Raw genomic sequence first — 25,398 nt, 5'->3', positions numbered from 1 at the left:
TGTGATGAGTGTTTTTAAAGGTGCAATATGTAAGATTTTTTATGGAAAACATTCAAAAAATGACTTAAATTGTCCACATAATATAAAGAAATAACAGTTTTGACGTTATGATCCCCATGTATTGTGTTGCAGAGCTATCTACTGAGGTTAGTGTGCTGACCAGCAAGTCCCCTATCGTGAAGGTCTTAAGCTCCTCTGCTACTGGTGTACACACAACACTCCCCCGAGCTCCCACCTGGACCGCTAGCTGCGTGGCCAACAAAGCTGGCGAGCTAAACACAGCTACAGTAAGCAGCAATAAGCTGTCACTGCCCTGTTAATAGGTGGCCAATTCTGACATAATGCACCTTTAATCACCTTCATGGTGAGTAAGTGGATGCTGGAGAATACATGCTTAAATGAATATAACATATAGAATGAATTATGGGAATAGTACATGTTTATAGAGGTCAAAATTAATCAATATTTAAGCTATAATACATAAGATAATGGCTGACAAATTAAATTATGTTTTGCAGGACGTATGTATATTTGTTTGTGTATGTGTATGTATATATATCATATATTTATTTATTCATGTATTCATAAGTAATGGTTAAATGAGGAAGCCTATGCTGAATTATTACTGAAGAATAATGGAGAGGGAGTGATCAAACAATCAGTCATCTCGTTGGCTGAGATGACCTAACCGCAGAGCTCCATGGCAAACAAGGTCTGACCTGTTTTTTTTTTTTTCTTTTTTTTGAAGTTGCATCATATTGAAGAAAACATATTTATAGATACTAGAGCAGGAAGTGTAGTGCTGGAACCCGTACACTGCACGTAGCCTACAGCACACTGAAAACGGTCGGTGAGTTCAGGTGTGACAACCAAACCACAAACATGAGCGACTGTGACTGAATTCAAGTCCATAATCATGCTTTTTTTAAAAAGAGATTGAGGTCACTGCGTCAAGTCCAGTTAAACTGGTGAAGCAAAGAAAGTCATGATAGGTTTATAGTGAATAGAAACCACTGTACAGTTTTGTCCAGTGGAAAAGCAACCTAGAGTGAACTTGAATATGTTTAATCTACCATAGAGTTATTCAAGAGGGCAGTCACCACTAGAGTTTCTATGCATCATTCTGGATGGTGTGATATGATGGACAGTTAGACATCTGATGCCTCAGCATTATCTGCTCTGATTCATATTTTTTTTTTATCAGAATATGAGAATGTTATTGTGGACATTAGTGTTGTATTAATTGGATTTGTCATACATTCCCTAAATAATCCATTTGCAGGATTATTGAAATCACTACCTGTTTCAATTAGAGTTTGACTGCGAGGTCTACATTTCCAGTGCTGTCGCTGAAATATTCTTCAGATTGGACACGAGTTTGATGCTTCAGTGAACCAGGGAGATTCCCACGGAGAGAGGCCAATGTTCGGCCACTCGCCACTCTGCGAGTGGGCCGAGAGCAAATGTGCTTACATTACCCACAATGCAATTTAACTGCAGCATGACATCACAGGATGCAATTTATCAGATCATACTCAGATTCCTCTAGAGCCTCAAAAGGCTTTATACTACTTTTTGTACATACACAGCAGTAGCCTGCCCCCCAAGACCTGCACACAATGTGGTCAAAGGTGTAGACACCCTTTTATTGGCTCAAGGAAGGCCATTGGCATTTTTTCCCGTAATCCACTCCTACACACCTGAAAGGGGAGGGTTCTTGAAGAGGTTTTGTTTTTTCTCTTTACATTTCTTTCCCGAGAGGCAGGTATCACAAAATTAGTACGAGAAGCAAGACGACATCAGAGGCATTTTTGAGATTTCGAAAGTCAAACAAAAAACCCCAGTTGAAATGTGAGCCATGTTATCCCCATTCAGGTACTTGTGCAATGTTGGATTAGGCCGCAATAGACACACACATGTGGCGCGTGATTACCCGATGTACTGTGGGAGGCGATTGTTGACATAAGTGATAGTGATAAGTGTAGCCAAATCAAAGAACCGTGCATGCTTATCAAACAATCTGCCTCTGATATTATTCCAGTCTGCCACAAAACAAACTGAAACTAAATCATGCAAATTATAACCACAGTGTTGCAGTTCAGTTTTAGTTTTGATGCTACAACCATACTTGAAATCTAGTTATGCAGCTAAATTGTTATGTTTTGTCTATATATATACATATACAAATCATCATTTGCCTGTCGTGCAGTCAAAGGATATAGATCCGGTTTATTTCTCTTACAAATAGTCACCAAAGCCCCAGATTACTTTTCGAAAAGCTGTTGAGGATTTATTGTGTTTACAGACAAAGACAAGGAAGCCTGAGGTGAATAATTAGTCAGAAACGTGCCGCTGATGGGAAAAGATGCCTTAGGGTTCAAACAGTTTTTTATAATCATCAGGTCAGTTTTATGACATAACCTCTGTCTGGGGTTTGGATTTACAGTAACCAGGGATGTTCAGGAAGTAGCAGAAGTGACTGAGGTGTGTCCGTCACCACGAAGTGGGAAAGGAGCAGAACGATTCTTGCTTATTTAAACAGATGTTTCTTTTTTTATGTGGGGCAATAGAACAATAAAATGGGAAAGACTGTGTGCAAATTCCCTCTCTGAGTAAAAACACAAAAGAGCTGAGAACGTTAGAAGCTCTGCAACTCACGCACGGTCCACCATTTATTTGCAGATGAGGAGATTATTAACCAGGAACGTGTTTGGCGCGCTTCCCTGAAGGAGTCACATCTGTTTATGACTAGTGACAGCATTGCTGCCAATTACACTATGAGAAACTTTAATTAGAGTGCAAGCAAACTTTTTCCCATGATCACTAACCTTAAATGACATAACACCATATACATAACACTATACTATAGTTCAGTGTGATTTTATCATGAACTCAAAGTCAAAAGTTTGGTTTAGAGTTAAGACAGTGAAATTATTCTGATAAAAAAAAACAAAAAAACCCCCAAACAAATAAGCACACTTCTGGATGCCATCCGACCCAACTTACAATCCCCAAAGCATCAGTGTTTTTGATGCAGTGTTATCTCATGATAATGACTTATTATCTGGTTATCTCCTTATAATAAAGATAACCAGTTAATAAATGATGTGTAATATTAAATGAATTAGTAAATGTTTAATTACATTTCACATTACATTACTAAGTTAATGTTAGCCTACATTTATGTTACCTTAGCTGAAGCATCTGGATAGAGTTTGTCAGCCTCTCATCTGCTAACAGGTAGCCCCTAAACAAACCCAGTCAAGTAAACAAACTCACGTAAAGTGGAACTTACCTGTAGGCTACAGCTACAGCCGGCTACAGAAGCCGTTTGTGGCAGCTCTTGTAGGTTGAAATCAAGACGAACACATTATTGATTAATTCGTTATCACGAGAAAAACAATCTTTGTTAAATGGAGATAATAAAATTAATTAATTTGTTATCACGAGTAAACAACCTTTGTTATATTGAGATAACGAGATGATAAGTTGTTATCACAAGATGACAGTGTATAAAAAAGGAATAATCCATGGCCGCTCTCGGCTTCCGTAGTGTTCTACTCCAATGTCCCACTCACAAAGTCAAAACCAAACCAGAACTTCACATTTAAAAATAAATCAAATCTAATTAATAAAACAGTGGGTGGACACTGCTTCAGATATGAGCTGAAATGTTTACAGAGGCATTTACCGTCCAAACAACAGATGTCGTACCTTTGCTGTTAAGCGACATGTAGTTCATGTCACATTCAGTACATGTTGAACACGTATTCTGTCACGTAGTCAGAGACTTGCAGAAAACAGAAGCAGCTCTGGCAAACTGGTACGCTTCAGCCCAGAAATTAGCATGTGCTTGATAAACAGGAGGCCAAATATTATGTATCAAGTAGACTATATTTCACTGTAGTATATAACGCAAGGAGAGGCAGTGTTGTTTTATTACATTCAAGAATGTGGTACGTTCACCTTCACCTTCAAGTCAAGCTATTATGACACCTCAGCTGTCTAATTGAGACACATCGAGCAGGGATCCTCCTAAGTGACTGTATTTCTGACAGCGGTGGTGTTTCGGCCCCTGGCTGGTGGATGGCCCGGAGCCCGGCCTCTCCCTCCTGGAGCCTGGGGGATGGAGGGTGGGGACGAAGATGGGGTCATCAGCTCAGCTCAGCTCACCTGCTCTGGCTGCCACAGCACATGACCCTGTGGCTGTCAGCCCCTCACTCTCTGCCTTTTTCGCCCTGCGGCTTTGTCTTTGGTCGTCTTGACATTCGCGTTGCCTTCACAAATGACTTGTGTCACTTCACGCTGACTCTCTTGCGTGTGCTCTCTCTTTGTCACAACCCTGAGCCCTGAGGACAGTAATGAGTATTTGAATTTTGACTTACGTTTTTACCCTCCACTCTACATTTTGGAGGCAAATGTTGCACTTTTCACTGTTACATTTATTTTACATATTTTTTTTTACATTATTTTATGTAACGTTACTTTGAAGGCCAGATCAGCAGCTGTTTTATTTATTCATCACGTGGATTCAAGCAAGGAGGAAAAAATATGATTTTTTTTTCTGGGTACGACTGAGAGCTGTGCTGTTCCCCCATCACTTCCCTTGGACATGCGCTAAGAAGAGGAACAATTACAGCAGACAATAATGCTGTTACTTTACATGTGGGAACTGGGTTAAGAGTTGAAGAAGAAATACCTGAACATTTCCTTTAAGAAGGAGCGCAAGATGGGAAGAAAGACACACTGCTGGCAGGTAGAAGGTGTGCCTTTAGCATGATGCTAAATGGTGAACAGGTGCTGCCCTCTATTGCCTGCCTGTAGTCCCTACGTCTCAACTTACATGATTTATATCCCACTATAGACCTCATGGAGGACCATACAGAATTGCTCTTTCACAGACTTCTCTTTTATTCAAACAGCATGATGCTGAATCAAGAGAAAAAAATAGGTGAAACCACTTAAAATGCATCTTCCACCTTCATACAAGACAAGCCTACCATATATATAAAAAGACTGGCTCCATGCAGCTCGTTCAATGCAATCCAAGTCTCACTGAGATCTCAAGGTGATCTGAAAAGTCGTTGTTTAGCCGAAAACTTAAATGTAGCTGTCCCCACCTACTTCAGTTATTCAGGAGAACAGTGAAGGGCTGTTTTGCTGTGAAGATCCAGAAGCATTTATGGACAAAATGTAACCCCACTTTCCATCGACATGAGGGTGAGGAGATAAGGACTGAAATTTTCATTTTTGGCTGAACGTATCCTTTAACAACTTTCGTGTGAAGACCACTAAGGTCAGGGCAGAGGAACGTTTCCTAATCTTAAATCTTGAGCATAAAAGCCTGATCCGTCCGGGGGTTTTCTCCAGTTCCACTTCCAAGCACTGCTGAGACGTCGACCCTGCAGCTGGCTTTTCTCGCTCACAGAACAAGTGCAGTGAATAAGTTGTTCATATTATAAATGGCTTCATAATGTCGACTGTTTCCGCTGCGAAATAATTGCATTCACTGCAGCGAAGAATTTGCATCTCATAACAGTTTCAAACTCGGTCCTGGGGCCTGTCTAATGAACCATACTGCAAATAACTCAACAGTATCCCGCAGAGTGACATGTGCACACACACACACACACACACTTGCACACACACACACGCACACACACACACACACACACCCTCCCACACATTATCACACTTCTTTCCCATGTGATTCCATTTTATGCATCAGGACTTCTCTGGTTTAGAATTTTTGCTCAGGCTGCCTGTATTTTTTCCACCACGCTCTGTTGTTGTTTTGTCACACACTCCATCTGAAAATCTCCGCTGTCCGTCCAGTCCTTTGTGCCATCGATTTACCAGTTTGTTCTTCAACCAATGAGCGCGTGTTGCCATTATCCTCTGTTGCTATTCATCATCATTCATCTCCATGCTGAATTCCATCCCGACTGGCCAAACCTTATCGAAAAACTCTCCCACACAGTTTCTCCCCAGTTGCAAGGCGAGCTCGGGCGCTTGCTGGAAGTATCCTCCGTTCTTGCATCTTAAATTCAGAGATCTGCATTTGGAAAAGAAAATCTGAAGCATCGGCCCATGAATGAAGAACAAAGAAGAACATCCCCCACCCTCCGACTTATAGATCATCTTATCCTTCCTGTTAAATGAGGCCAGCAGATGATGGATGGCAGTCATTTGAAATATGCTCCAAATTTGTCAGTTCATAACCGTAAATTATGTTATTTAGTTAAAGTTAAGTTTTCATTGACTTGAGGCCAAGCAGCTAATGACTGGATTTTCGTTTTTGTGTGAACTTATCCTCAAATTTTTTTTTTTTTTTTTTTCGAGATATTGAAATTAGAGCACAACCAATTTTATGCCATTATTGATGCCAGGGGCTGAAACAATTCTGATCTCAACTGATACGGATTATGAATTACACCAAAGTAATTTTACAGTATGAGCAAGAAAAAGAGGGAGCTGGTGGGGAAATGTAAGATTTATAAAGGATATGTCTCACTAAAGTTTCAGAAATCAAACTGGCGGCTGTTTTGTCCAGCTTTTATTCAATAATGTCCATCGCATTATATTCAAAGTGACACTGAGCTGTAAACAGGAAAGCAGCAAATAAATATATATATATATATATATATATATATATATATATATATATATATATATATATATATATATATATATATATATGTATAATCTCATAGGAATCATTCACATGTAAACATTTGCAAAAGGTATCACTTGTAGTTGTTAGTACAGTAATCTGTTGCAACTCACTCGGACTACACCACGTCATTAAGCTCTTTAAGATGTTACAAATAAAGTCCAGACTCTTCGTCACACGTACAGCGCTAAACATCGGACTTTTAGAAAGCTCCCAGCTCAGACAGACCGGGGCTCAGTAAGTCTGCCTAAGAGCTACCGAGGTCTATAGAGGCAAATAGTAACATTACATCCTGTCCGTCCCCCTCCTCTCTCTCTGTGCACATCTGCTCTGCGAGGGGGTCAGCTCTCCTTCGGTTATCAAGCAGCGAGGCACTAGTCCAACTCTGCCCCGGAGACCTCGGGTGGGATCCTCTCGATGGACTCTGTGGAGGAGCTCTGGGACCGCTGGGACTGAGAGGACAGACGCTGTGAGGCTTGAGGGCTGTCCACCACCGAGCGCATCAGGGGTAAGTAGATGTCGTCCATGTTTGGCAGCACAAAAACTTTCTGGGAGGGGAGGGAAGACACATGGCAGTGAGAGAACGGGAGGGAAAGCTGGGGGAGATGACAACATTGTACATAGCATTTTTTATTCATTTTTTTGTACCTGGAACTCATCCTGCAACTTCTTTTCAATCCACTCGGTCACGTGACAAAAGGTCACCTCCCTCTCCCCGAGTTTGGGACGGACACGCAGGTCCAACTTGGGAGGCACACAGAAGCTGTACCTACAGGAGAGAGAGGACATCGCCACGCCATCGACTCTTACAACTTCAGTATTTGTGCTCAACTTAAAGTGGAATTAGGGGAATAAATAAATGTTCACTTGGCAGGAGATGAGAGTCGCAAAACCCAACCTGATGCTGCTGCTAAACATGGTGGACTGAGCGTTGATTCTGAGATTGCAGGGTGTTTGTGACCTACAGCAGCGTGACAATGAGTGTAAACATGTACGCATTGAATGTAATAAAAGTATAGTAAATACACATAGAGCTATGTCTATGTATATGCAAATCAATTGCAATTCATTATTATCGGAATGATTATAGTTACTTATTTTTGTAATCTGATTACACAATCCAGGGTTACATTTAATCCTTCACTAGCCGAGCCCGCTGAGAGTTGGACTGGATTGTAAATGCTCGATCCTCTCCTTTAATCCGCTGGAGCAGCTACGGTGTGATGCAAAGCCGAAACAATTTTTGATTTTGAATGGTTTCTGTTTGTACGCGCAAGAATTGCGGGATCATATACATCAGTACTGAAGGCCACGCCCTGCAATGAAAAAGGGTCACCATGTTGCTCTGCAGCCTGAGAACTTACCAGATCCTGTCCGTGGGGGGCGGCGGGATGTTGACGACCAGCGTCCCTGACAGCTCTTGGACCTCCACGGTGAGCAGCAGCGGCGTGTTGGACATCTCCTCGAACTTCTTCCTGATGAACTCGTTCTCCGTCGCCTTCTGGAAATACTTGGATTTGGCGATTTTGTCCACAAATCTCAAAATCTTCCTTCCAGTCTTCCCGCCCGCTGTCCTGTGAGAGCAGATTAGAGGAGGAGAGAGGAGTTTGTGGGTAAATTCGGATTTCGGAATGCCAGAATCTGAGGAGAGCAGAGAGTCTGAAATGTTAATGGAAGCTGCAGCCATCTGGAGTGTGATGTCAGCACAGTTTGTTTTTTGGAGAAATGAACATTCACAGCACAGGAACCGTCCTTTGTTGTGAAGAAGTCACACCACATGGTGTTACTAAACGTTACACTTTCTCGCTTTGTAAGGCGTTGTTCATGTAAAAGTCTTTTGGCATAATTGGCACACAAAAGTAGCAATTCATACATATTCATTTTTAACTTTCTTTAATTGGCAAAACCCACTTTCAGCATCAGCTTATTTGGAGCTGAATGAAAATACTAAATCAGCATTTACCCATCAGTAGCCGGTGTGGATCCCTTCTCCCCCACTGGACCCTGAGGCTCAGACAGAAGCAGCTCTTCCTCATCAGATGAACCAGCGCTGGAGGACTCTTCATCACTGTCGGCCAACACGCTGAAGATGGGCCTGTAGGAGCGGGCAGATAGAAAGCAAAATTATGCACTGCAGAGCCAGACCTCCTGGAGGAATAAACACCTGAAACCACATCAGTTTCTCCTCTGATCTGTAGCCAATTACCGACGGGAGGAGATCTCAGAGATTACTTTGAGACTGCAACAGCGATCTGTGGAACTGACTTCTGTTTTTAGGTGTTTAAGCACTGGACAAAGGTCTTTCTTCAGACATTTTAATGCAGAATTCCAGCATATTCTATCTGCAACAACACAGATTTAAACCCCTGTTGACACCTTTATGGCCTTACACACAGACGCAACTCTCTAAAAGTGTAAGTGGCGAGAAAAGATGAAAAGTTTTCTTACTCTGTGTAAAGCTTCACATGCAACACCGGCAGCTGATGTTAAGCCTCGCTCGGGCGCTAATCCTCACCACTGTGGGCCTACGACAGGCAGGTCTACGCTAATCAATGTAATGTGAATCTCTGCTCTGTGGATCAGAGACTAGAGGGATCAGGGGATAGAAAGGGAGATGTGTGTGTGTGTGTGTGTGTGTGTGTGTGTGTGTGTGTGTGTGTGTGTGCGTGTGTGTGCGTGCGTATGTGCGTGTTTGTATGTGCACGCACATTAGAAAAGATTGGGATGAAAATACAGGGTTTACTGTTATTGGGGCAATAACTCCTAATAATAGACCTGGGCAGTATGATGAAATGCACCTTAGGATGATAGAAATACTGAGGTATCGATTTTTTTCATCTTTCTTCTCACCGCACAGATTTAGTTCACTCATCACGAGGAGTACATCTCAGCTCGGCCAACAGATGTCTGTCCTGGTTTTGGATGGAGCTTTTCTAAAATCTGAGAAAATACCCCTGATGCTGCCATCAAGCTGGGAAAGTCCAATTAAAGCCACTGTAAAGTTACGTAATGGTGATTGGAGGCGCTGGTGTTTTTTAAGCCCGACTGAGGACTTAAAGTTGGGATACATCTGCCTGTGACACCTGTGCCGCTTTTCACCATTAAAAAATGTAATCACAAATACTGAATACCCCTTTTATATCAAAGTCATAAACTGCTTCAGTGGAATATTGAAATTAGACTTTTGCTTCAAATGATCGAATATCTGGATTTGCTGGGTTATTTGAAGTTAGATTTGGGGAAGATTTTATCAGCGAAGAAGATCGTCAGTGAGGTTTATTCCTAAACAAACTAAATAAACAACCTCTCTTTGTTTTCATGACATGTTTATATTTGGCGGACCCTGCCACCTTTCTAGCTTCAGACTGTGTTCTGGGGACATAGTGCCCCTTTAATTCACTGGATCAGCCACAAACAGACAGGCCAATGTGGTTATTTTGTGCACTCAGTGTATATATATATCGATACAAATTTCCATATATTGTGAAATTAAGTCAGTCAGTGCCTGCTTTTACTACATCCGATAGCAATTACATTATTTCATATGGAACAGGAGATTCAAACACCAAAAGAACTTTAATTAAAACTCAATAGAAAATCCTCTCAAAGTCGACAGCTGTAATGAATGTTGTGTGTGCGTGCAGCCTGGTGTCTGTGATGGCTTTGTGTGCAGCACTGACCGTGGGCTACCAGTGTCCATCGCACAGTCTGTATCCTGACCGCCCTCTTTCCCCAGCTTGGACAGATTGAACTTGGTCTGCAGGGTCATCTGCAGAGCACCAGTGTAGGCCAGCTGCAGCTCCAGCCACAGGCCTGCAGGGGGCGACACAATGAGGTCAACGGCCAGACCTCCAAAATTAAGACAACGCTCATGCACACAGCCTAATCTGGACCCACACCGCTTAGTGGGCAGATTAAACAGCTTTCACTGTGATTATCGAGCCTTGAAATTAAATTTATAATAAATTACAGCGGATTATAGATCGCCCTCTGGAGCTGACACATGTGGGCCGAGCGGCAACAACCAGATGAAAACAGGAGCGTTTGTCGACAGTTGCGTAACGGTCGACTAGGCGGAGAAACAGAAAAAAAAAAAAAAATCCCACACGTTGACACACTTACATCCCCTTCGTCATTAGGAGTGATGTGTGCCAGACCACCTGATTATAAAACACACACACACACAGACACACACACAGACACACAAACACACAAGCCAATATGCTCTGAATGTTGAAGGCCATGGCCTAATGGCTCTCCTGCTCTGTGAGATTACAACAGGATAACAGCGTCTGATCTGATGCTCTGCGGTGCTCAGCTCTAATCACACTGGCATCTTCTCACTCATCGCTCATCGCTGTTACTGAGTGTGGCTGTGCGGAGAACACTTTGCAGTGTTCGATTCTCCAGTCTGCACTTACCTCTGTGGTTGACCTCCGGTCTGGAGGTAGTGGCGATTTGTGGCATGGCGCAGCCCATATCCAACTCAGTCAGAGTCAGCTCATTCATAAAGTAAGGCAACTGGAAGGAAAATCGAAGTTTAAAATGGTATGGAATGGATCACACTTGTAGTTAAAGTTGCAATATGTAGGAATTCGCCAGTTAAATTCATTCACAAAACTGTAGCTATCCTTAGCTAGTTAGCATAGAAAACCGTGCAGTTAGCAGTTCTGACTTGGAGCTTGTGGACCAGGAGAGTGTTACTGCATATACCACTAGCACAGGAACTTTTAACCAGGACAGGGCTAGCTGGTTAGCATGCTAGCATCAGTTAATATCTTTGTGACACCAAACACATTATACACCACTATACATTTATTCACATTCTGTTGATAATTTTAGCTCATTTTTCAATGTTTTCAACAAAAAAATCTTTCATATTACCATTTAAAAGGTGCATTATGTAAGAATTTTAATTTACAAAAAAGTTTTTTTTTAATTAACTTTGCATCATGGCAAATATGCTGATGTGTGATTTGTGTTGCAGATATGCAGTGTTGACTGAAGTTAGTATGCTAACAAGCTAGCCCCAGCCTTTCTTGTAATACCAATCCAATCTTTTACTCTGGACCACTAGCTGCATGGCTAACCGAGCTAACTACCTAACCTAGTTACTTGGTAGAGATAGGATGTCTCCTATGCGTTTGGCGTATGACTTAAAGGTGTGGCCAATTCTTACATATTGCACCTTTAAATTTTTCTGTGACTTTCAATACAAAAGCTCTCACTCTGATTTTGCTCAGCTTCTTCTGGATCTTGTGGGAAACCACGTCGGCCCAGTGCTTCTCTCGCAGAAAGTCCCAGAAGATTCGTCCAATTAAAGCGTTAGCCCAGGCAGTCTGGCTCGACCCAGGCTGCTCGGCTAGATCACAGGTGCACTGTAAAAAAAAGAAGACACCTGGGTAAGAGCTGAGCAAGGACAAGAAATGTGCAGGTTCATTAAATTCAGAGAAAAAGAAAACAAGGGAAGAGTATAATAATTATTTCAAAAGCTAAGAATTTCTCTGTTCTCTGCTGACCCACTTTCATGAGTGATGCCATTTCATAATGGTCACTGCAATTCCTCTCGCATTGCAGTGGTCCTAAAGCCTCTCTCCATTCATTTCTTTTTTTTTTTTGCAAACATGACTCACATTTCCTTTGATGGTGGGGCTTGTCTCTGCACTGCTGGCTCCAGGACTGGAGAGAGGGGTCAGCTCCTCTGTGGCGAGGAGACGAGCCATGTAGCGCGGGTAGTCCAAAGCAGTAAGGCCCCTGGTGCTACTGGGGGTCTTACTGATATGAGCTGAAGAGCTGCAAGGGGGCGGCGTGGAGGGGGCGTCGTCGTCGCTGCTGTCCACTCTACTGGGGCCTCTGCTGATTGGTACGTTGCCCGAGGCGCCAACGCTCTGTGCCGGCGCTGGGTCACCTGAAGGGAGACATTTACCGGGTTGGTGAAGATAAACATGGCAGAGGAATTTTTTTATTATCAGTGTGTTGGAAGTGAATGCCTGTTGGTTAAATTAATCTATTACTGATGAAGTAACTGGCGTGATTTTTGAGAGCAAGAGATAATGTTCTAGAGGGTGAAATGAGAAATTAATTTGACTGAGTTTAATTGCACTTAATTAAAGGAATACTTTCACATTTTGGGAAATTAGTGCCACCAGCAGTTTTTCTGATTATTTGTGGTGCATAAAATCACATTCAGGCTATTTGCATTTTCTCATGCCAGTTTTATGGAATCATGTTTAAAATTTGAAGGTATAATATGTTTATTTGGATTTTTTTTTTTAAATGTGTGTGTTTGTGAAGTTGGCATTATCTATGTTTTATGCTGAAGAGATATGTAGTGATGTTAGCATGCTAACCAGCTAGCCCAAACCCTAACAGTCACCCTGGCGCCCCATGCTTTCAGAACAGACAGGTAGCTACACAGCTGAACAAGATAGCTAGCTAATGGTAGCAACAGTTAGCAAGTAGTGGTTACTCTGGTGATATACTGCCTCGTTTGACCAATTCTTACACATTGCTCCTTAAATTACTTTTTCGCATCTAACTCCAAAGCGAATAGTATTAGCATATTTCCCAAGATGTTCAAGATGTCCTTTAAATAACCAAAATCTGTCCTCTTATTAATCACCAGCACTTCCCATGAGTGTCACAATAGGATATTGGAATGTGAAAGATGTCAGATTAAGTGAAGGATTTGCATCAGAAAAGCAAATATGAGTAATATGTTTGTGGTTGCATCTCTTCTCTTCAATTCTCCAAAACAAAGCTGGTGCCTGTGGGGCATTAGATGATTCTCTTCTGATGCCTCTACCCTGTCAGCTGCGAGATCTGTGTGTTCCCTCTAAAGGGATCGGCTTTGAAATGCAAAGAATTGGAGCATGTAATCCATAATCCACACATATATGGCATTTGTATAGATGCCTTATCTGGAAGCCTTCTCTTCTCTAATGCATTATCAACGTGTCTCGTACCCGATCTGGACACACATCTGCCAGGCCTCTCCTTTTCCCTCTCTGTATCCATGGAGGCAAACAGGAAGTGACGAAACCACTCTTCTTTCTCTCGTCCTGTGCGGCCGAAGAGGTAAATAGTGATGGGAAGGTCTTGGGCATCTTTGGAGGAACTTCGTTGTGGACTTGCTGGTTCGGCTCCCAGGTCCTCTCCACAACTATCCTCCGACTTTCCTCCCTCATCCACCTCAGAGTCTGCTCCCCCTGTCAGGTGGATGCAGATGGGGTACTTCGGGTTCCACATCCTCTTCCGAGCCAACACAGATGGCAGCAGGAATACCTTTAAGGAACAGTGGCAGAGTTTGTTATATCAGCATAAAAGACAGCTGATAATTGTGCAATTCAGCCAAATGTTCCATTTATAAATTATCAATTGATGTTTGTTTAATGGATATTAGAAGTCAATTTAACAGTTTCTTTCATATTGGCAAATATCCACATCTGTGTGTTTCCACCCAGATCTTACCAACAATTTCAGGCAATGTACGAATCTTAAATACAATATCATATAATCCTGAAGTCTCATGCATTCATTAACTGGACACTGAATGTTTTTGTTCAAGTTCCCTGGAGACAGATTAGCATCTTTTTCAGCCATGATAGCGATGCAGCTTTTTGGGATGGTAATGTCAGTCTGTCGGTTTGTCGACCATCAGGTCTGGTAAGAACTCGGGTGATCATCTGACTTCATGCAGCTATTCGCTCACTTGTTGTATGTACTTTGTTTGTACTTTGGGTTATGTTCTTAATAGAAACTGTTAGCATGCTACCAAGCTACACTTAATTGGTAAACACATCAACACATAACATCAATAATGTCACCACTGTCACTGTGAACATGTTAGCATGATGATGTTAGCAATTAGCTGTAAGCAACTATGCACCTAAACACAGTTTTGCAGCTGTAAAATCTTAGCCGTGCTCATCCATAAGAAACTAATGGTTACAGTGTAGACCAACGAAATACCCCTCGCTTTCAACTTCCCTCCCCTATCGTGGCCACAAAACATTTGAACTGTTACCTTCAGGTTGTTGAAATTAAAACACAATTATGAATACTGTTTTCCATGTCTGCCAGGAGATCCTTTTAAATCACCTCAAATCTTCAAGAACATCAAGATTTGCTCTGATATTATCTTCCAGCTCTAAAGTGACTATAAACCGTTACAGAACATCAACAATGCCCAAAATGTATGAGTCCTTCGTGTTCCTCTGTGTAACTCCCCAAAAAACACACAACACAGATCTCATTAACACAGTTACTCAGGCAGTCATCATACTTTGCTCTTTGCAAGCTGAAAGGAGCGTGACTTGACGAAGGTGGCCTCGACGACTCTCTCATCATATGTGGCCCTGCGGCTAATGTTGGTGCGTGGGGAGTCCAGACGGAGACAGGAGCCCTCCAGGGTGGCAAACACAGAGTGAGTCAGAGCTGGGTGGTAGGTTTCTGGGTCGTAATCACACATCTCATTCATCCAGCCCTGAAAAAGGTAGGAAGTGAGGGTCAATTTCAATCAACGCTATGCACACTTCCAAGTGGGAAGAAGAAACAAGTGATGGTGATTCATTTCAATCTTAAAAATGCAGTTGTTGGTGTTGGTAATCAGCCCAGAAGTGAGGGATACAGCATAACAGCAGGGACAAAGTCTCTCAGTGGATTTCAACATAATTATTTACTAATGTGCAATATAGAATGTGAGGCTGCCATCATGCCGTCATCTGTATAAATGTTAGTGCAAGGAAATATGCATGAAATATAACAAAAAGTAGCTTTTTGTTTGGTGGAACATTGTGTCTTGGATTTGCCTTCCCATGCAAACTGTCCTTCCTGGCTTTATACTGCTGTCAGCAAACAATACCAATTAAAGGCTTTAAGTTAATGATGGTAAAGGATTGGGGTAGACACAGAAACCATTCCTAGTAAATTGATCTCAAAGCAAATTAACCAATGCGTCTATAAGGGAACCTTTTTTTTTTGTTTTGTTTTAATGTATTTATAAAGCAGACAGACTTTGATCCACCGAGTTGAGTTACATACTGTAACTATTATTGGGGAATGACTGCCTGGCACAATAACTTCCTGGACTTTCTTGGTAACCGAAAAACAACAGCACGACCACAAGTAGTCACTTCAATTCAGCGACAGAACCAAAACATGATCTTCTCCCGACCCTAACCAAGTCACAACAAAACACTGAAAACCCAACCCAAAGAATCTGAAAGGTAAAACATAGAAATAGAAAAGTAGTTTCAATATGTCTGAAATTTGCAGAAATGTACATTATTCTTCCCGCTGGGTCGAGCTTTATGATAAAGCTTTGCTCGCATGAAATATATGCTGAAGTGATCATGATGCAAACAATGTATTTCAGACCAAATACCAGAACTGATCTGTCCTCTGATTACCCCAAGACCTTACAAATACCTCACAAATCCTTTGGTTGACTTTTACACTGTAACGTTCCTCAGACTGAAACCAAACTGCTAATGACCAAACAGGGGAATTATCTCAACACTGAGACGGTATAAACCCCCCATATCCAACCGTCACTATCAGCCCCATTCTCCTGCTTCCAGACATGACAAATTACTGCTTCCTCCTGCCTGCATCCAACACTAATTGCCTTTGGAACTGACAGAGTCTGGGTGGTAGCTGTCCTACCCAGTTGCCCTGTGTCAAACTCAACCAAGAGGAGAGGAGTAATTACCACTGCGGCTTGGGCACTTTTTATTATTGAAAGTTTTTAATTGCATTCTGGGTACCTTATGCAGCTGCACGCCACTTTCAGAAGCTCTAATCTTTGAAGGAAACAGTCAGCAGAGATAGTTAAGTGACACGCCGGCTTGACACCGCTCTAACTGTTCTCCTTGCACGGCTGAAAAACTAATTAGAGGTACTCTTGGTGCTGTATTTCCCATAGCCTTTAAGCAACCTTTAAAAGTTCACTCAGAAATCAGTCACCCTCACTAAGTAGGTATGTCGATGAGTGGTACGCAGTTCAGAAAGATATTAAATATCAGTTTGGTTTGAACCTTTTTTCACTTCAAAGGCAATTTCTACAACAGTTCTCTAGCACCTATTAGTTTCAGGGGCATTATTGAAACGGATCAAAAAATGACTGCTAAGGTGTATTCATACTGAAGTTGCTATGGCAACAATCCCAAAATGGCCATTCTTTTAAATGAATGTATTATTATGTAACAATGTACTGTAGCAATAAGCGCGTTTCTGTCCCCGTTTTTATGCCTTTTCAATTTGTGCATGAGAATCCAGAGTAGGAAAGATTGCTAGAAAAAGGCTGTAGGCTCGCAATTCTCGGTGTATCGATGAAACGAACATATGAAAAAGGGCGATGAAAAGTGACTCAACAAATGAATTATGACAAATGTTAAGCATGTCACTTAAACCTCTGCTGACGCCTCTTAGCCGCTAGGGAGACAAAAACATCAGATAAGACTGATAAGACCAATAAGGACCCTGTGACCCCAAAACATATACAAACATTAACTTCATATGTCCATCACAAATTTTCACATAGTTTTTCATTTGTTTGAGGACTGGCGTTCTTTTAATGATGCCATATAGCTGCACCTTCTTCTTCTGCAGTGGTCTGAAGGATCTGGACAAGACACTTCACACCACCAGTTTTTTTTACCCAATCCAGTCTAATCCTAACATCATATCATGACAGGAATGGATCAAAACTCAATTATTCAATTTGAACTTTTTCAATTTTTTTTTTTTTTTTATCTTTTGCTGATTTTCTAGAAAATCAGTTAACATTTTCCACTACATTTGGATGGTATCTAGACTAATCTAACTTGAAGAGACTTAATTGAGAAGATCGATACCACTCCTTAGCACATGAGGTATATTTCCCCAAATGACAAATACTCCTTCGGAAGCAAAGTGTTGGGTGGAACAAAGAAATTAAATTCAAGACTTAATCACACCTATCAGTGCTTTCTCAGATGTTAGAGATTGAAAATGTGTTGAGAAATGTGCCGGTGTTGGAGTGAGATGTGGCTGAAAATAAGGTGAGAAAAGGAATATGACATTTTCTTCCTTCATGACTCATCCATTTACCTTGAGGGTATTAGGCTCCCTGCTCAATGTGCCTCCTGTCAGAATCCCCTCCCCCAGCAGAGTCTGTGGAGGTCTGTATGGAGTATCTGAGCAGCGAGTTCTGGAGGAACCCATCCTGATGAGCAGCAATCCTAGCAGGAATCCCAATGCTAATCCCAAAGCCAGGCCGGAGAAGTATGGACTGAGAGGTAAGATGAAGTAGCCGTAGGACAAGACTGCCATGCAAAATAAACTCATGCGTGGGAGAGGATGAGGGGGCTGAGGAAGGGGCGAAGTCCTAACTGAGGGTGGTGCCAGGACCTGAGGACCAGCGGGTGAGCTCCGTGCCGGTTGGTAAGTCTCAGTGGCTAATACTTGCATCGTGTCACCGTCTGCACATATTTCCAGCTCCTCGTCCCTGTGGTGGTGTCTGTTGCGATGCACTGGGCAGTGGCTGCGGTAACCTCTCCCAGGATGCCTAACAGAAGGCCAGTCAAACACAGGCAAAACATCAGCATCCGTTTTTCTAGTGTTCCTCACAGGAGACTCGGAGAGAACCGTGTCCGTGCTGCTTTCACGGCCCAGACCTCTGGGGCTGGCCTGATGAGCCCCCTGGGTCCTCCCCTGGTGTTTGGGGCTGCCTATACTCTCCTCTCTCATGATCTTGCTGAACATGGTGCTCAGAGGCTCGTGCACGGCCTCCGAGAGCTTCCTCTTGGTGTCCTCTAACTCCATTTTGAAGAAGCCCCCTTTCAAACCCTCTGCACTTGGGGAGAGCGAGCTAGGAGAAGGGGGCGCAGTGCGAGAGTCCCCGTTGCTGCGGGTTTTTGTTTGGGTAAGCTGTTTCCACAGGTGGAGGTTGAGGCGGGAGTCCGATTTGGACTGCGACACCTCGGGCTCTGAGCGGGAGATCTCCGTGGAGATCGACTTCACGAGGCTGAGAAAGGGCTTAGGTCTCAGGGTGGATCCTTCTTTAGGCTCCAGCTCTGTGGAGAGAGACTTGACCAGGCTTGCAAGGGGTCGGTGGGTGGGGGAAGAGGGACCCGGGGAGAGGAAGCTGGGGCCAATGGCAGAGCAGTTGCTGAGAGAGCCAGGAGATGAGGGAGAAAGGGGAACGTGGAAAGCTTGGGACTGCAAGCCCCTGCCATCCTCAACAGAGAGCTGCCTCTCCTTGGAGAGAGATATGGAGGGGTAGTCTTCATCGTGGTCGAGGGAGAAGATAAGCTCGCTGTCATCCAGACTGTCCCAGTCTCCCTCTGTCCCAGTCAGCTGGATCACAATCCCTCGAGGGAGATGCCTCTTGGCCCCAAGGGAGGGGGTGTTTGCTGGTGAAACACCAAGATTCGGGCTCTGGGGCTCCTGTCGAGGTCTGCCACCTCCTCTTCCTTTATCCTCGCCTCCTCTCTCCCCATTCGTTCCACTCTCTGCCATTTTTTGACTTTACATCGCACGGCCAAGGCACCTAAGAGTCAGAGAATAAATAAAGAACACGGTCAGCTACATTATTAAGCCTCAGAGGCAGAGCAAATAAAAGCAGTCGGGGGACGAGCAGTGGAGAGAGAGCAAAGGAGTCTTTTCGGTGGCTGTGCGTCACTTTCACAGAAACTGCTTACCAGCGCCAGCTACACATTAATGTGTGAATGTCACGTAGTTCAGCTCAGAGGAGTTGTGGGAATCAACATTACGAATACTAGCGAGCCTGAATCCGATCCAAGTAAGTACCTCTCCCAAAGCTGTCGCTCCACATACTGAGGGAGTTTTAGAGGCGAGCAAAAATAGACAAGACAGTCTGTCTCCCCCAAATGTTGCACAAACTAGGGCAGTCCTGGCTTGTCTCTAATGTCTTCCGGGGCTGATTGGCAGTTTAAATAGAATTCACTCCATTTATGTGAAGGGAGTTTGTTTGCACATGAACAAAATTGTAATTTGAGTAAAGGGGCAACCTTTCCATACAAAACAATGACAGTATATGCATGGCTTTAGCAGAACTGTAATGCCCAAACAAACACTAAATAAGCATCAGCACACTCACTCTCCGAGGTAATACTCAGCCCACCATCCAGCCCCCCGAGGTAACAACTTGTGTCTTCCAGGCTCATCCCCCAAAGAGCTAACTGTCAGCCTTAAAAAACCCAAAGTCTCAACCCTCTTTTTTTCTTTTTTCTTTTTTCTTACTTATGTAACCCTGAGATGAATAGTGAGGAGAGTTCAAAGATGCTCTCTGTCCACCCCCCCTCGAACTGGCTTCTGTGTGTCAGTGGGGTTGCACGTTTTCCATGCAGCACATTATGCAGCCACCACTCACTGACATGTCGAAACGATACCGACAAAAGCCAACAGAGAACAGAGAGGCGATGTGCATTATTTGCTGTCATTTTGTGGGAGAAGAGAGCAAGCTGGAAAGGCAGCACAAAGGCCCAGTGGGGACCCTTTCATTCGTTGCCTCTCTGGGTCAAGTGCCCTGCTCTTTATGCGAGTTAAACCCTACCTCTGACTGGTCAGATTTACGTAACTGTATTACAGCGTTGTGTGGCACAATTTCAACCAATTCCACAGCAGCTGGTGGATTCTGACTAATCTGCTCTCACCCAAAATGGACGGTGGGGAGATAAAACCTCACGGACACACATGCAGCCAGGCGGCATTAGACCTTTCTCTTGGCTTTTTTTTTTTTTTATGGGGTGGGAAGAGGGTGCAGAATCTGCGAGGTGCCAGAAAACACACACACGCAGCAGGCACACTAAACTACTGTTAAGCTTACTATGTTTTGTCCAAGCTAATTACAGGACTGGAAAATGTTGCCATATTGCCTAGTTATGAAACTGCTGTGTTTAAGCTCCAGATGCTGCTAATCCAAATGGTTTTATATCAAATCACTGCAGCTGCAAGTCAGGTCGTTTTGCAACTGAATAAGAAATAGATCTTTTTCTCATTATGAAAGAACCAAATAAAGAAGTGAAGCTATATTTTTAGGGGTCCTAAGCAGTAATATCCACTGTGGAGTAAAAGTAGGCCTGGGGCTACAACAGTATCATGCTAGCAGCTCTTTCAGTCTGTACTTAGGTGCAGAATTGCACTGAGCTAAATGCTAACATCAGCATGCTTGAAAAAGGACAACAAGAACAATTCCAACGTGTTAGCAAACATGTTTTGTTTCCTAGTAGCAGCCAGCTGAAACTGAGGTTGATTGGAATGTGTTATGCTTTAAACTTATATATTCAAATTAGCCAAGTTGAAAAAATAACGGCACTAGTGTTAACTCATCCAGTGGGTGCATATTGTTTCAGCTACACAGTATCATGCTAGCAGCTCTTTGAGCTACTACTTAGATGTGCTATTAGCTAGCCAAATGCTAACATCTGCAAGCTTAAAACTCTTGCTAGGACTGCTGACATGCTGATTTTTAGAAGATAAAATGTTAACCATGTTCGCCATCTTATTGGCATGTTAGCTTGCTAAAGGAAAATTCTAATTAGCACTCAACCAAAAGTGAAACTGAGGCTGATGGGAATGATATTAGTTTATGATACATTTACAAATTAACCAAAGTAGTGAACGAATTGTCAGGATCAACATAGTCAGTAGGATTAATACTCTGGGGACAGTAAGTGTACAAAATGAATTGAAATTGTGTGGACCACAGAGATAGAGGGATCCACTGACCAACGCTGGGCCTCGCTGCTAGCATAACTTAAACATGTTCTACTTTCTGTTTTTAAGTTATAAATCAGTCTGTCTGTGTCCATTTTTAAATATTCTACTTAGGCTTTTCCCCCCCAAAGAAAAAAGAAACCCAATTTATTGTGAAGTGTTTGTGTGAGCTCCACTGACTCTCCTAACTCAGTCCTTTGGGTTTTGGTTTAACTGCATTGTTGAAAGAATTCAGCTGTGACAACCCCAGAGGCCACAGGAAGCTGAGCAAAACTCCGGTTTGAACAAGGACGACAAAGAAACCCAACAAGACAAGGAAGAGTGGGATAAATGTGGTACTGTATATTTTGAATCAATATCTGCTTGATTTTATGACACCATGGGCCTGTGAACGGGGCCTCACATGTGGTGATGCGTTCCATACGGCTGTTTGTGACATACAGACGGATCATGTGATTACTGTGGCACAAAACACAGCACACATCTGCTCTAAGTTCACCGCAATGTGTTCAATCAATCCTTTACATTCTCAATGAGTGATGGTCAGTTAAGCCTAACAGCATGTCTCTGACTCTGTCTGTGTGTGTGTGTGTGTGTGTGTGTGTGTGTGTGTGTGTGTGTGTGTGTGTGTGTGTGTGTGTCAACCTCTGATCGGACACGAACAGTAACAATCTCAGATTAACATTAATGCAGGGTTTTACTGTGAAATCTGACAAATCACAGAGCTGGATTATGGTCTAAAACCAACATTTGGTGGGGTGTATTTCCAAGCTTGCTCATCTTCGTGCTGATTGTAGTTATTAATGACATCGCAATCCTTCAGAGCCCTTTTACTGTCACTGCTCCTATTCTTGTGCTAAAAGACACATACAGACGATTAAGGAGAATTCTGAAAAAAAGAGCAAAGGAATGCGTGCAGTTACATCTGTACTGCACACCGGGCGTCCTCGAGTGGTTTGATGAGTTGTCAACCAACGGGAACACCTGCAGAAGATATTCAACTGAAATTAAATGTTTTCGCATCAGTTGTGATAATTACTGGGTATGTGGGCTGTTAAATAAAGCATTTCCTTCTTCTTTTAAAGGTCATATGGATAACACTTTTGTGTAGAAAATATTACGTCTACAGAGCTTGTAGGAAGGCTTGTAAATTAATAGTTGTCTTTCTCTCACAGTGAAAGGACCGAATCTAAAAGCAAAGGTGTGAATGACGCCGCTGGTAATACGTGGCATCTGTGTTACACCAGCGATCAAGAGTCCAGATAGTTGCCAGTTTGTGGAAAAGAATCGTAAAATAGACAGCACCTTGTATAATGTAGCCTATTGCGCTAACATTAACGAGCTAGCACTAACGATGTAACCGTGAGCTGGTGTTAGCGATGTCAACGTTAGCCTCCTTGTGTTAGCAACATTAAATTTAATACGCTCGTGTTACCAGTGTTAACATTTGCCACCAAACATTAGAAACGTTTACGTTTATTAGTCAGTGTTCACAATGTTAGCTAGTACGGCAAACTGGCGACCATTGGAGGGGGGCATAGGATTCAAACAACAGCGGGACGGAACAGAATTAACAGAACTACTACTCTAATACACAGGCATTAGGGCCAAGACAGAGGAGAAAAAAAACCCCATCAAAATCATCTGAAATCTCAAGGACTCTCTGATCTAAAACTTTATTTCTATGTTCATATATTTATTTATTTGTTGAAAATATATACACAGCGTTATGAATACGTTTCTTCAAAATGCTGTACACGTCTAACCAAGTGTGTGAATCTTGAAATAGAAAGGTTCAAATATATACCTATATAAATTAACAATAACAGTAATAAACATGTGGCATTTGACTCATTTTGTCTGTTTACCAAATGTGTGTGTGCCATGGGGCCCTAAAATACTCTCTACGTCTGTCTGCTGTCATCTCTCCATTTAAATCCGGCCTGAGTATATGACAGTAAACCCAGTAAACTGAGTTTTGGACTGTCAGGCGAATAAGACATGCAGCTAAAATGTGCTTGAGTCCAAAAGTCTAGGAGTACGTTGACAATTCCCTAATAATGTCTGATAAACCTGGAAATAATCAGATTTTGATTCAGCAATTAATAGAACAGGTCGGAAATCCAATTTTCTAAACAAAACAGGGGCTCTGCCAGGATCAGATCATGGTCAGACTAGTGGTTTCTAAGGGAGCTGTGCATGGAGGTCTCTTTAGAGAAGCTGGACCAGTTGTATCCAGAGCACGACCACCACAGCATCAGAAAATTAAGTCTAGTCCCCCTGAGAGAAAGAAAAGCAAGTTCCTCACAGATAGAGAATTTGCCAGATAAACAAGTCCAATCAGCAAAAGTCCTGAGAGTGGCTGTCCTGTGGTGAACTCAGAGGGCGGCTAACGCTTTCTCAGGAGGTGAAACAAGCACATATGGTTGAGGATTTCACAGTGAATGATAAAAATTAAGTCTTATTTATTCTTGAGTCCAAGTTGGAGATGTATGGCAACAGAAAAAAAGTGTATGTGAGGAGACGGACAGGAAACACGGTAGTGGGAGTATTCAAGTCTGGGGCTGTGGACACCTGCACATGACTGACTCCACCCTGTCCACGTTCATTCATCAGAGAGATGCTACACCCTCTGGTTTTCAGTCTTTCTGGAGAAATATTAATTCTGCCACAGAATCAAGAGCCCAACACAGCTTTTTTCTTTTTCTTTTTTTTTTGGCTTTCTTTTTTTCTTTCTTTCTTTCTTTCTTTCTTTTTGTTTTTTTTGCTTACAAAATATGAATTCACTCAAAACAGCAAGTGGCCCCTTGTTTGTGCGCTTGCTATGTTCAGGGCACAAACACCTTCAGCCTTTCTCTTTACGCACGACTCACCCACACGGGACACGGAGACATGCAGACTTGATGGAGAAGTTACCGATTTCAATGCGCACCGCCAGTACACAAAAAAGTGTGTGTGACCAGACTATCTCCGTCTCTGAGTTTTGGATACAAATACACACATCTGCAGCGCTGGCGATGTTTCGCAAAATTAAAAGAGAATAGCAACTTAAACGCAGATTGGGAAGATATACTCACCCGGAAAATATTTCTGCGCATGGAAGTGTGACTAAACCCGCCGCTCCGCCGATAGTTCCCGTTCCATTTGGTGTGCGCACAGACCGCCGACAGAGGAGTCTCATCGCCCTCTCTCTCTCTCTCTCTCTCTCTCTCTCTCTCTCTCTCTCTCGCTCGCTCGCTCGCTCTCACACACATACGCACGCGCACACACCTCCCCTTATAACCGACTGCCTCCATCCAGATGTGCCACGCGCTGCCGAGAATCACAGCTCAACCAAACTGATTATAAAAAAATAAAAAAATAAAAAAAAATCATGGCCGTGCTGCGTGGTAATCCAGATTAAGAGTCCTGCAGCCCCAACAGACTCATCCACACGACTCCGCATCCAGAGTGTAAATGCTGCCTAATTGTACAAAACATGGGCGAAGTTCAGCCTGCAGGGGATTACATAGTGTTGTTTTCTATCATGGTGAGCATCCGTGCAACAACTGAGTAATCATGTTGTAATCAAACGGAGAGGAAAGAAAGAAAGAAAGAAAGAAAGAAAGAAAGAAAGAAAGAAAGAAAGAAAGAAAGAAAGAAAGAAAAACGAGGGAAAAAAAAAGAAATAATTGACCCCACATCATCTCTCTTTCCCTCCTCCCTCCATCTTGGCCTACATAAAAACCCAGTGGAAGCCCCAGATATGACAACATGAAGAACGGGGCAGGGTGGTGCAGGCTGCAGCTGGGGAGAGAGACAATAACCCCCCATCCATCACTGACTGGCTGGGTGGAGGCACAACGGACAAAACTCAATCAAGACCACAATTATAAATGAAAAAAAAGAAAAAGAAAAAGTTTGGAGATTTTAATCACTTCCCTTTTACCCAAACATCCTCCCTCAATCTTGTGTTTATTATCTGTCACCTTTGTCTTGCATTTAAAGGATGAGTTCGCCCAAAA

The 25,398-nt window shown here is 42.7% G+C and overlaps 1 protein-coding gene across 2 annotated transcripts; it reads right to left on the bottom strand.

The window, feature by feature from the left end:
* Positions 1–6,704: 6,704 nt before the first annotated feature.
* tex2l (testis expressed 2, like) lies at positions 6,705–24,588 on the bottom strand. 2 transcript variants are annotated; one of them, XM_037082364.1, is made up of 12 exons: positions 24,472–24,588; positions 17,765–19,205; positions 14,958–15,158; positions 13,639–13,957; positions 12,307–12,581; positions 11,902–12,051; positions 11,095–11,194; positions 10,354–10,486; positions 8,637–8,768; positions 8,038–8,247; positions 7,322–7,442; positions 6,705–7,221 (listed from the first exon to the last, which is right to left on the bottom strand). In XM_037082364.1, the coding sequence occupies exons 2-12, from the start codon at positions 19,172–19,174 to the stop codon at positions 7,048–7,050; spliced, it is 3,225 nt and encodes a 1,074-aa protein (XP_036938259.1). In that variant the 5' UTR covers positions 19,175–19,205; positions 24,472–24,588; the 3' UTR covers positions 6,705–7,047. The 2 variants fall into 2 exon arrangements, with proteins under 2 accessions (XP_036938259.1, XP_036938260.1); XM_037082365.1 differs by lacking the exon at positions 24,472–24,588 and adding an exon at positions 19,776–19,794.
* Between the last annotated feature and the right edge of the window lie 810 nt (positions 24,589–25,398).

This window comes from Acanthopagrus latus, chromosome 20 (genome assembly GCF_904848185.1).
Source record: "Acanthopagrus latus isolate v.2019 chromosome 20, fAcaLat1.1, whole genome shotgun sequence".
NCBI classification, from domain to species: Eukaryota; Metazoa; Chordata; class Actinopteri; order Spariformes; family Sparidae; genus Acanthopagrus; species Acanthopagrus latus.
The sequence above is the reverse complement of the archived record's forward strand: the minus strand, read 5'-3'. Positions and strand labels throughout refer to the sequence as shown.